We start from the raw sequence: 13,225 nt of genomic DNA on the forward strand, positions 1-13,225 counted from the left end.
CATTACTCTACTGTCTACCTGTTTTTTGATAGTAGAGCAGGGCAGCCTCTACTATCTGTCTATTTTCTGTTAGCTTGGAATCTTATTTTTCTCTCCATCCCAAATCACGACGCAGTGTCTTCTTGTTCATATAGTCACCAGCCCCTGCCATTTTCCAGCTGTCTTTATCCACAGTTCCCCCACATTCCATGTCACCACTCTGTAGCCTTGCTATGGGCTATGTCACTGTACTGAATCAAAGAGCTTTTTCTGTACGCCCCTTCCTCCTTCCAGCTGTTTGGACTCCCTACCCCAGTTCATTTGTTCTGCAACTTCACTGAGCTCTCTTCACAGTGAAATTTCTTTTTCACCCAATCCAAGTCACTTTTGTTTTTCCTCTCTTTTCTTTCTCAGTGGTACTTTGTTTGAATTTATTTTTGCAGCAATTGGCTGCTTATTACTTGGGTATCGCCCTGTGACTATGGGATGGCAAGGATGCCACCTAGTGGTGAGAGAAGAGAATATACCATATAATTTTGGATCCCGAAAATAATGGTTTTATATGACCCTGTTAAAGAAGTGCGAGGATGTAGCTCAGTGGTAGAACATTCACATAAACATATACAAGGCCCTGGACTCAAAGTCCATTTTCTATTTTCCTTCCTCAAGCCAAAATCTTCAGGAACTCCAACTGGACCAAAAATACATTCAATAGGCCCTGCCTCTGTAACTTCTGATTCGGCAGAAACATATGGAGAAACGAATCCACTTACTATCAGCTAATAGGCTGCTGGCACTGGCCTAGCTGTGTAGTCATCAACTTTTCTGAAAAAAGAAACTCCTGTCCACATTTGGATGATGGTTTAAATACATCCAGAAAGTAGAGATAAAACCGGAAGATTTAGGGTTGGTGAGATGGCCAGCGGGTAAGAGGGCAACCTGATGACCTGAGGCTGATCACTGGAGCTGACTCGTGCAGACTGTGTGACCTCCACAAGCGTGCTGTGGCATATACATGCCCAAACACAGACACGTATAATCAACAAATAAGTAAGATGTAATAAAAATATTTTAGTGAGAGATTTAAAGACAGAATATCAAAATGTCAAATGCTGACCGTCTCACCAAGTGTACAGCAGCATCTCTTTATCTCCCAGACTTCCTTCTGAGGGTCTGGATTTACACCTTCTATGTAAATGGTATGCACTGACTAATGCTCTTCTTTATTCTTTTCAACTTATTTTTAACCAATAAACATACATTGTACATATTTATGGGGTACCATGTGGATATTTTAATATGTGTATACTGTGAAATGTTTAAATTGGGTTAAATTCATCTATTGCTTCTTTTTTCTTTTTTAATTTTTCTTGACAGGGTTTCTGTGTAACAGCTCTGGCTATTCTGGAACTCTCTTTATAGATCAGGCTGACCTCGAACTCACAGATCTGCCTGCCTCTGCCTCTCAAGTGCTGGGACTAAAGGTGTGCATAACCACTGCCCTGCATCTATTGCTTCTTTTAAACATGCTTATATAGGAGCTGATAAAAATGAGAGAAAAGATGGAAATATAGCTTAAACAGATACCACTGTGTCTCAGGTTCATCACCTGAAAGCATTCTGAGCACTTTTGCCAGCCCTGGTGTGACTATGCGCCAACTGGTCACAAGGGTCCAGCCCTGGTGTGACTATGAGCCCGCTCGCTGGTCACAAGAATCCAGTCCTGGTGTGACTATGCACCAACTAGTCACAAGGGTCCAGCCCTGGTGAGACTATGGGCCTGTTGGTCACAAGGGTCCAGCCCTCATGTGACTATTTGCCCGCTGGTGACAAGTGTCCAGTCCTGGTGTGACTATGTGCCCGCTGGTCACAAGGGTCCATCCCTGGTGTGACTATGCGCCAAATGGTCACAAGGGTCCAGCCTTGGTGTGACTATGCGCCAACTGGTTACAAGGGTCCAGCCTTGGTGTGACTATGTGCCTGCTGGTCACAAGGGTCCAGCCCTGGTGTGACTATGCGTCCACTGGTCACAACGGTTCATCCAGCCCTGGTGTGACTATGTGTCCACTGGTCACAAGGGTCCAGCCTTGGTGTGACTATGCTACTGCTGGCCACAAGTGTTCAGGCCTGGTGTGACTATGCTCCTGCTGGTCACAAGGGTCCAGGCCTGGTGTGACTATGCAACTGCTGGTAACAAGGGCCCTTAGGGAGCACACTGAGATCAGGTAGGAGTGGCACAGTCATCTCATCCCTTTCCCAACTATAAAAGAAGAAGCTGGTGGCTCCAGCTTTTTTGCTTCTGGATCTAGACAACAGTAATTAGAAGGTTAACCTTCTGCTATTTTGTTATATGAAATGTTCCCCCTTTGAAAATTAAACCCAAAGAACTCAACAGAAATTCTTCTATGGAGAGCAGACTAAATTATTGGTGACCAAATTTAGAACCAGAGCGAGCCACTACCACAAGCTATTTATAGTTCATGAACTCCGGAAAGACCTTCCACCGCCATAGTGGCTTTTGTTGTGGCATTTGGCATCTTGTTTTCTAACTGAAGATTTGCTTTAAAAATAATTATTCATCCAACACAATCTGGAGCAACAACTCCTATCAGAGCATTTCCAAAGCCCTTGAAAATAAGTCTTTAAAAAATTAAAAAATACAAGGTTAAAGATTAAGGAATGGCAAAGCCACACTCTTCCTTCCAATTCTCAAGAAACCAAACACCATTTCCAAGGCGCCTTGGCGATTTGTACACTGCATTGTACACTGTGCTTTTACTCTTAATTCCTAGACTCTCTTCCTTACAATAAAGCTGGATCTCTTTGTCAAAATTAACCTTTTTTTGGTCTAGAAACCACTAAAGAGTCAGTAGCCACGGCCTTCGCTACCACACAGTTTAATGACAAGGCGGAGTGTTCTTTACCACTCCATAGTGAGAGCAGGCAATGTCAGCACGTGGTGGAGTCAGCTGAGATTAGTTACCAGTATGCTCAGTTCCCGTTTGTTTTGCTTTTAAAGCATGCATATATTAGGTCTGTGCTATCATCTAGTACTTTAAGGTTTTCCGGTAATTATTAAAAGCCTACTAAGTCCCAAACAACTGCCGATCACCCTGAAAAGACAGTGCACACCAGAAATTCAGTAAATTGTTGAGCTGTCTGACATGCGAAGGCAAGGTTACCTGGCAATGTCCGGTTGTGGATCCACCAGAGTGCTGACGAATCGAAAGAAGAGACAGCCCTTCCATTTCACATATTCTTCCTGTACAGGATAAAGAGAGTGTATTTCAGTTGGATTTTAATATGCAAACATCAGACATAGCAAGGTGCAGACATTTGCTAACTTTTCTTTATGCTGGCTACTGGTCCATCGGGGACCTGAAATTAGTTTGATAATGTTTACTACAACCTCTTTGAAAGCACATAGCATTTGTTCATTCAAAGAGATATAGAGGAGTATTTGGTCAAAAACATACCAAACCTATGGTGTGAGGAAAATAACACAAAGAACATCGTTTAATGGGCAAATTCACTGGTGCCTCTGTAAGGTACATAATGCATGAGAAGAAAAGCTTATGAGTGTATAGAAAAGATGTAAAACTTAGTGAATACCTCGTTTTTAAAAATTAAATATTCCCTTCTCATTACAGGCTAATACCAAATGCTCTATTCAGCACTACAGCTCAAGATGTTTGATAGACTGGAAACAGTGCACTGGCCTTTTGTAGCAATGCTGTAAGACAGTGCATCCCAAATATGATCTACATTCTAAAGCAAGAGCCATCATGACTGAAACACATGGACTTGGCTGGAGCCGCCTATCCCCAAGCACTTCTCTCTGCAGGTCTACAGACAGAATGGCCCTGCTTCACAGGATTGCTGTGCAAATATGCCAGTAGCACTAAACACTAGAAGATATTCTAAACCAGAAATGAGAATAATTGTCTTTGATTCTACGACAAAGCAAGCATATTATTGTTAACTGAATATTCCCTAAGCCAGCATGATAAGCAGAAAAGGGCAGCCCGACTCCTATACACACCTGTAAGAGGTTGGTAAGCAAGATCAGTGTCTGCTTTCGGATAAATGGATCTGAATCCTTCAGACAAATGGAAATATTGGGAATATAATTGTCCACCATGACAGTGTACCGGATACAAAGATCACACATCACAATGATGACATTGTTGCGGACGGCCCCATCCTCACACACTTCAAGCTCTCGCACAAGGGCTGGGATGCTTTTCTTTGCAAGGTCTTCATGCTGTAAACACAGTTTACCTATGGCAGGAAAGAGTCCACACTATGGGTTACAGAGTAAACAGATGCCCCAAATCACAAACAACAACAAACTCACAGACAAATATTAGAATGTTTAAAAATAGCATTTAGAAAAATAAACTCCAACACAAGTTTCTTGAGACACATGATTTTCCCTCTGCAAAAATCGTCTTCTACTTAAAGTCACCCTTTGAATTTTATAGTTACCCACTTATTCACAAAATTATCAGTAAAACCTAACACATTTTAGTTTTGATTATACACATGCTCTAAAAAACCTTTACTGAATAAAAAATACAGACTAGATAACAGGAAAGAATGTTGCCTGACTTATTTGATTTTTTTATTCATAGTTAGGAGGAGGCTGCTAAATTATATTCCCTGGCGTGCTGCTTTGTGGCCTGGGGAATGTTTTGTTCCTACTTGTAATTCCTAGCTATTTTTAAAGTAACCAATATCACAAAAACAAAAAGCCCCAAACCAAACCACAGCCATGACAAATGTCTACTATAAAATACACAATCACTTTTAAAGACAGAGTATTTTAATGACAGCCACAGGTCAGTGTTTTCATGATGAGCTATTTGAGCTGATGGAGAAATGAGCTTGCAGCTCATCTGTCAGTTCTGGAAAACGTTAAATAAGCCATCTTGCTATATAAACTGGACTTCAAACTTTCCCCTCCTGAGACCCAGTGTAGTATCTACAGCACAGTTCTTTGCATTTGTGCATGCATGTGTATCCATAAGTCCCAGAAGACAGCCTTGAGTGTTCTCAGGCACCATCTTTCTTTCCCTCGAGATGGGGCTTTTCACTGGCCTGGAGTTTGCCAAGCAGGCTAGGCAGGTGGCCGGGGAGCATCAGGGATCTGCCGGTCTCTGCATGCTCAGGACTGGGATTAGGGGCATGGACCAGGGGATTTGGCTTTCTTAATTATTTTTTATTCTAATGTACTTTAGGTCATTGGGTATTTTGCCTGCATGTATGTCATTCATGTGCCTGGTGCCTGCAGAGGCCAAAAGAGGGAATCAGATCTCCTAGAACTGGAGTTACTAGCAGTTGTGAGCTGTGGGTACTGAGAATTGAACCTGGGTCCTCTGGAAAAGTGCCAGTGCTCATAACTACTGAGCCAACTCTCCAACCCCCTGGCCTTTTTAAAATGTGGCTTCTGGGGATCACAATTAGGCCCTTGTGTTTATGAGCACTTTATAAACTGAGCCATCTCCTCAGCCTCTGAAATACACTTCTTGATAGATTTCACGAGCTATGCTGTGATTATGTGTTTAACAAAACAAACCAAAACAAAAGCTCTATAAAAACAGAAAGAAGTATAATAGTAATTAATTATCATAATCATACAAAAAACTCCATGTGTATTATAATGGTTTATATGTAAACATCCCACTTAGGTCATGTGATTCAACACTTGGTTCCCAGTTGACGATGCTGTTTTTGTGAGGTTAGGTTAGAGGCTGGAGGCATAGGTCAGTGTGGGAGGGATTTTGAGGATGCTATCTCAGCCTGGCTTCTGAGGAACCTCACTTCCTGTCCTCTACCAGTGCTTCCTTGCTTTCACTCTGTAAGATGCACGCACTGGAGTTCCCCTGTCAGTATTTCATCACAGCAATGAGTGACAGCCTCCAGGGCTCTCACTGGGTGCTGTTACATCTGCAGCGCTGGTCCCTCACACCAGCATGAACTCTTAAAGTCAAGCATAGCACATTACTGTGGTTAAGCTGATTTGAGACAAAAGCTACACAGACTACGGTCACATTTCCACCATGGCACCCTTACCTAAAGTGATGACGGCATGTGCTCTAATCACGGAAGGCATGGCAGAGCTGACCTGGAAAGGCAGCTGACCGGCTAGGGCATCTGTGGTCCCTTGAGATGATGGTACTGTGGGGAAGGGAGAGGAAACGATTATTATTGAGACAGTTAATGAGGCTCAGGACAGAATGGTGCAGGGGTGACTTCAAAGGCCTTACAGTGATCCACATGAGAAGAAGAAGCCAGAATAGACTGGATTAGAAGGAAGATTCGCTTCTCCACTATAGCTGGACATAACTGGCCAATATCTCCTATGGTAAAAATACATTTCACCTGCAAAAAGAATTGATATTGCAGTAAAAGCAAGGCAAAAAGAACATAAACTCTAGCTAAGTAACATGTGAAACGAGCATCGTTTTGTTTCACAAATTACAAAAAGATCACTACTTTTTCAGAAAATATACATGACTATTAATAAAATTTGGTTGCTACTTAATAAAATTCATTCCAAATTAGAATGACCATATCATTTTATCATCTAAATCTAGACATTTCTGTGAATAATTGAAACTTCTATTAATAATTATGTTGTGATAGAAGGTGTCATCCCATCATATTAACATATACAGCAAGTGTTTAAAGAATATGAAAATGCCATGCGAAAGCTGTGGGTTTCATAATAATTTTGCTGAGTATTCTACAGTTAGTGGGTAATTCTTTCTTCCTTCCTTCCTTCCTTCCTTCCTTCCTTCCTTCCTTCCTTTCTTTCTTTCTTTCTTTCTTTCTTTCTTTCTTTCTTTCTTTCTTTCTTTCTTTCTTTTTTGAGACTTGAGTTTCTCTGTGTAATAGCCTTGGCTGTTCTGGAACTAGTTTTGTAGACCAGGCTGACCTCAAATTCACAGAGATCCACCTGTCTCTGCCTCCTGAGTGTTGGGATTAAAGGCATGCACAACCATGTTTGGTGTGGGTATTTATTTATTCCTACAACAGCCTGGTGAATACCTCATGAAACCAGCTGTTTAATTTTCCTAGAAGTGAAATCCAGACCGACAGTGTACATAAACAGTCTGGGAGTGGTAGAAATCATTGGCCTAGCAATCAAGGTCCTGTGTTTGATCCCTAGCACTTCAAACTAAATTTGTTTTGGATGGGTGGTCAAATCTCTCCTTTTATTTTGCATATTACCAAAGCTCAGCTCTATTCCCACAGGGCTATGTTCTAATGTTTAAATAGCCCAGAAGACATGTTAGAATTATTTTAAAAGTCAAAAGTCCAAACAGGCACTGGAGATATATCAGCAGTTAAGCACACTTGCTGCTCTTGCAGAGGACCTGAGTTTGGTCCCTAGCAGCTCACAATGCCCGTGACTCCAGCATCATAGCATCTAATAATGTCTTCTGGTTTCCAGTGTCTGCAAGCACACATACACAAACATACACATAATGCAAAAAACAAAAACCAAACCCCAAAAAGTAAGCTATAAAAGGCTTTTCCCCAACAATAGCAACTGAAACTCACACTCCACAATCATCTTTGAAGAAACCCTGCTGTAGGAAGACTAAGAAAAAGCAGCTGCTTACCACCAGGTCTTCATTCATGTGCCCTGTCCCATCTTCCTTCAGAAGGACGTCAGAGAGGTGGTGCTCGCAGGTGGAGAGCACATCCCTGCACACCTGCTTCAGCAGTTCCTGCACAAGTCACAGGTTAGCTCTGAGGGGGCTCATGTGGCTCAGATGACTCCCCAAGCCCAGTTCTCACGACCTCCAGGCTCTTGGAAGGCATGGAAGACCCCAGTCACCACACCCACGACTTTCACCTTTCTCCTTGCTTGTCCCACACCACAGCAACGCTTGCAGCAACCTAGTCATGGGAACCGGCTAGGGCAAATGTTGAAAGAGTATTGTGTCTATCATCTTTCCTTTTACATTTGCTCTAGAAGAGCAAAAGGCAGACATAAAATCTGGTTCTCACATCTATAAACCACCTTTAACAGCAGTGCCTTCTGATAGTAGAGGAAAAATGGCAATTCTACCACACACAGGTAGAGAAGTAGCTATTATAGCTAGTGCTTCACTTTTAATAGACATAAAATAAGGACTGATAGTAGGTATGGTAATCTTAGCACTTGGGTGGGGGAGGTGGGAAGATCCTGAGTCCCAGTTTGGTGTAGGCAAATGGAGAGCTCCAAGCCAGTGTGGCTACACAGCTAGACACTCCACATATCAGGGATCTGGAGATGGCTAAGCACTTAAAGAGTGCTTGATCCAGAATCATGAGGTCTTGACTTCAGATTTCAGCACATAGCAAGCCAGGCATCCCTAAAAACGCCTGTCCCAAAGTGGGCAGAGACAAGAGGATCATTGGGGCTTGCTGCTCTCCAGCCTAGCTGAAGGTTAAGGCCCAAGTTCAGGGGAATGATCATGCCCAAAAATGAATAGGTATGCAGGGATAGAAGAAGACACCCAACATCCTCTTCTGGTCCAAGATATAGACATAGACAGACAGACACACACACACATAGCAGTTGTTACTCTTCTGTAATATTTTAGGTACAGGTTTTTAGTGTTTCTTATTGACTAAAGAAAGTTCCAGGGGGTCACTGCCACTCAAAACATATAACCACATTTCCGTGCCTAAGAGCATTCTCAAAATCCCAAATTCTAGTACTTCATTGGCTATTCCACAATACTTAGGTGTAACTGTTTCCACAGAAGTGAACATTAGGACACATCCTTCTATCTTAGGGAAACTATTGCAATGACATTACCTGTCACATGTATGTCAGGTGCACTCAAAGACTATCTTAGGAGTCACCCGGTGCAAGTGATACTAGAACAATATGGTGTCACATCAGCACTTGCCAAGTAGTAGAAAATCACAAACACACACACAAAAAAACATAATCTGACTTAGTCTAGCAATTTTCAAAACTACGGTGTTTATTACTCTTTCTCTGTGTAGCCCTGGCTGTCCCTGAACTCAGAGATCCACCTTCCTTTGTCTCCTGAGTGCTGGGATTAAAGGTGTGCACCACCACCGCATCACACCTATGACTCTTAATAGATTAGACATCACTTGTTGGCCAAGAGAGAGCCTGAAATCAACAGGCCTTGATCCCTAGGAAGAGAGAACAGCTGACTTGTATAAACAGCCTAAGACAAGGACCTGGCTGAGCTGAAGTAACTACTCAGAACCACAGAGCCTGGGAAAACTGTCACTGCCAGACAGTTTGGGGATCCTTGCTACACAACACCTACTGTCCAGTTTTGGCACAACTTCTTGTGAGCACCTTCAGGTTTTCTTCAGTTGACTGAAATTTGCTCCTTTATAACTTCCAAACACTTGTATATATTGAGCATCTGAGTACACCAAACGAATTTAATTCTTTCATGTTAAAGTCTTCACACATCTGAATTCTGCTAGGCAGCTTGTCTCACATAGCTTCTTACATGCTACACCATTTGCTTCACAAACCCCTCATCTAAATGTCTTCCATATAAAGTCCATTTGTCAAGTTGTTTCTAAAATGGTGTCTCTGAAACTGCGTTAAAGAAAACGGCTAGGACTTAAGTTTAGCTAGGACAAAAGGGAGGACATGACCAATGCCCTCTTATTCTAGACACTTTCCCCACTGATACAGTCCAAGTTCTTATCAAGAGTGTAATGACATCCACAGAAGTTCTACTCTTACCAAGCTTACAGATACCAAACATGTTCAAGATCGCTATCTAAGTGTACAGCTGAGAGGGGCACTGACTGTCTACTCTGATCATTTCTTGTTCTCAATAAAATACAGAGCACTTATTTACAGAGGACGAGGAAAAGTGTATTTATAGTGACTCAAGTACCCTAGCAGGCCAGAAAAAACTCGAGGTCTTATTCTACTGCTGACTGCCATGGGAGATGCTGGCCAAATAAATAAATAAATAAATAAATAAATAAATAAAAATAATGATAAATAAAATTAAAAAAAAGCCGTTTTCCTATTGAAGGGAGCAGGAAAAAGCACCTTAGCCTTAGTACTGTCATTTTGACTTCAGACTCTATTTTACCTATTGGATGAAGCACAGTTCAAGCTCCCAAGCCCAAGAGAAGCCGAGAACTTTCCAATGGCTCACCCACCCCCTCTTTAGACAATAGAAGCAGTCTGTTATGTTCCTTAGTTCTTTAAAACATATACTGCTCCTAACAACAGAAAGAACAAATGAATTTGGTTGGCTGGGCTGAAAAGCTCCCATTTTGTGTCAGCTGACAATGATGGAACACACAAGGAAAGTCCCTAATATTTGATTCTTGCTTGGTGAAAACTGTAAGTGTAACTTGGCAGCAAATGCTTGTGATTTTTGTGCATATGAACCCTGCTTCTGCCCCTGCGGAGCTGTCCTGATAAACGAGGCTCTGGAGCCCTTGTCCTGCAGCCCCGAAGCCCCAGTCCATCAGTGACTTGCTTATGGGGTGATTTATTAAAATCTCTGGAACCAGTAAGTGTTGTCTCTCTCCTTCCTGGACTGGGTGTAACACTACCACAATTCAAGTTCTTGTAGCTGTTTGTTTCTAGATCCAAGGACGGGCTCTAATAACAATGTAACTAAACAGTCTGATGACCTTGGACATTCACAAGAAGAGCCCACAGCAGAGATGACATTTTCTAGCATGCCTGGAAGCTAGAAACTGACCTTCCCCTCCAATCCCAGTTCTGCCATCAGCAGGGTGTGTGCCACTGATCCTTAAAACCTGCCACCAATTTTCCCAGGATTTTACACCAAACAACACAGCACCAGCTATACCATGTTTTCTTACTGTTCAATACTATTTAACTGTGCAAATCTGATGGCCTCCATGAGTACCCTAACACACATCACACTCACTCAAATACACACAATATAATAGGTAAACAAAAAATTAAAAAAACTAAAAAAAGAGTATACTTCAAGATGAAAGCAGAAGATAGTAATAAAATGATTAGAAATATTGAAATGGGGGGCTGGAAAGATGGTTCAGTGGTTGGCAGTACTGGCTACTCTTCCAGAGGATCTGGGTTCAATTCCCAGCACCCATATGACAGCTTGCAACTGTCTGTGGCTCTTGTTCTGGGAAACCTGACACCCTCATACAGACATACATGCAGGCAAAACACCAACGTACATAAAAAAAAAAAAAAAAAGAAATACTGATACAGCCGGTGAGATGTCTCAGTTGTGAGATGGTGCGGTGGGTGAAGACCCCCGCTGCCAAGCCTGGCATTCACCTGGTGGAAGGACAGAACTGACTCCTAAGGTGTCTTCTGACCTCCACACATTTGCTATCATAGTCACAGTAAATACATAAAACTCAAAAACAATCCTGATATGAGAATTTTCCAGCAGTTGTTAAAGTAATGCCTTACATAAAGTAGTCATTTAGATTTTTGACTATTCATATAAAATTACTAGAATTAATAAAATATTTATAAAAAATTACCAGTTGGCTAGGCAACTTTGGAGACACAATACCAGCAGGAAACCCTTGAGTGACATAATAGCACAGGCATCCAAAGGAATATGATACAGCAAAGGATCAAACACCATCTGCTGTGCGTGGAACTCTACAATTATGGTAAAAACAATGCCGCAGATGCTCTTGGGATATTCAGGCTAGCACTTACTAAAAGATAGCCTTGCAGAATTGTCACCAGGGAGATAAATATCACTCAGGAGGCACACACGACTAAAAGACACTTGCTTGTGGAACCAATGGCTATCTAAGAGAGCGTGTCTTCAGCAGTCAACCCTTAAAGACAGCAGCTGGACATACGGTGCTGACTGGTGGCAAAAATTACCTCCCATGCCCTCTATTCACAGACAACACTTCTCAGACTTCAGACAGAGCAGCACGTTCGAGCCAGAGATGGAAGCACAGGAGGGTGTGTGGCCATACCTGCTCTTCCAGCACTGTCTTTGCAGATGCTCGGCAGAGCCCTTGCAAAGTGTCAACAGACGAACTGATGAGCTCCAGAGACCACTGAAATCCATTCAGCTTGCCTTTGATAATACCTAAAAATTGAAAACCTGAATTTAACTGCTTACAAAATACACAGAACTACATACATAAAAAGCTGCAGTAAACAGCAAGGTCTCAAGACAGTCTCCATTAGACTCACCAGCTATTTTGTCCCGGGTGCTCCTGGGAAGGTGCTTTGCAATATGCCCAATGACACATAGTATATAACCTAAGGTGTTTGGATTTGGAGACTGTTCACTAGAGAAAAGGAGAAGGTGCCAAATTAAATAGCATGCTGCCAAAACCACCACTACCACCCCCACCCCTACTTACTCTGGATTATTGATATTAAAAGTCAAGTCGTTAAATGGCTTAACTGTCAAGTCTGGAAACATTAAGGTGCTTAATGAACTCTGACAAAAATAAACTGCTTAAATGTGATTCTTATTTTTTCAACTTGTTCTTAAGCCAGAATTTAAAGCAATAACTATTATAGTAGGCCATTTCCTGAAGACATGAGCTTTGCTTGCAGCCAATCGGTGTTTGCTAGTGACTACTTTATAAGCATGCAAACCTGCTGAGTTTCTCCCATGACTCCATTATTTTGGTGTAGTCCAGCTTGGGTGATGAGCAAGTGATCTTGGAGAGCAGCATCCACGCTGGTGCTGAGCGCTCGGTGTCAGTGTGGGATATCACACTGTTTATAAAAGTGGATGAGAATTTATCTTTCTTGGACCAAATACGAAAAGCCTTATTTAAATAGCAGCTAGAAAAAGAGAGAGAGAGAAGGAAAAGGAGAAATGTCACTATAAATACAGCAAAGTGTTCCGACCAAGCTCTCACTGGAAGGGATCAACTTCTGCAGTTCCAGGATTTCTCTGGCAAATAAAACATCCACTCAGTGAGCCCAGCCTTTTGCATATCTGATATCAAATAAGGTGTCTTAATTTTCCCTTCAGAATAAGTTGTCCTTATCTCCCTCCTCACAAAATACTATTTACAACAAAGGAGAGAATTGCAAAATCATTCCTTCCAAAATTTCCACACTAATAGCTTACTATAACAGGCAAGTCCATATTGATAGGAACAAAGCAACAAGAATAGACACACTCTTCTTTATTTAATGTGATACTGGAGAGAAAGGATATCGTAGCATTTAAACATGGCATAGCAAATGAGCTAGAACTTGCTATACCTTAGTAATACGTGAACAAAA

At 41.9% G+C, this 13,225-nt stretch overlaps 1 protein-coding gene across 2 annotated transcripts in view; it reads right to left on the reverse strand.

Moving 5' to 3' along the window:
• The window catches only part of Ncapd3 (non-SMC condensin II complex subunit D3), an 82,463-nt gene that overhangs the window by 24,363 nt on the left and 44,875 nt on the right, over nt 1-13,225 (reverse strand). For both annotated transcript variants that reach the window (XM_050160086.1, XM_050160085.1), the window contains 8 exons: nt 12,584-12,775; nt 12,170-12,267; nt 11,947-12,062; nt 7,611-7,718; nt 6,249-6,363; nt 6,055-6,159; nt 4,022-4,260; nt 3,162-3,241 (listed from right to left, as the gene is read on the reverse strand). In XM_050160086.1, coding sequence (XP_050016043.1) covers nt 3,162-3,241; nt 4,022-4,260; nt 6,055-6,159; nt 6,249-6,363; nt 7,611-7,718; nt 11,947-12,062; nt 12,170-12,267; nt 12,584-12,775 — 1,053 coding nt within the window. The remainder of the gene's footprint in view (nt 1-3,161; nt 3,242-4,021; nt 4,261-6,054; nt 6,160-6,248; nt 6,364-7,610; nt 7,719-11,946; nt 12,063-12,169; nt 12,268-12,583; nt 12,776-13,225) is intronic.

This window comes from Alexandromys fortis, unplaced genomic scaffold, assembly GCF_014885135.2.
Source record: "Alexandromys fortis isolate MF-2015 unplaced genomic scaffold, M_Fortis_MF-2015_v1.1 scaffold_108, whole genome shotgun sequence".
NCBI lineage: Eukaryota > Metazoa > Chordata > Mammalia > Rodentia > Cricetidae > Alexandromys > Alexandromys fortis.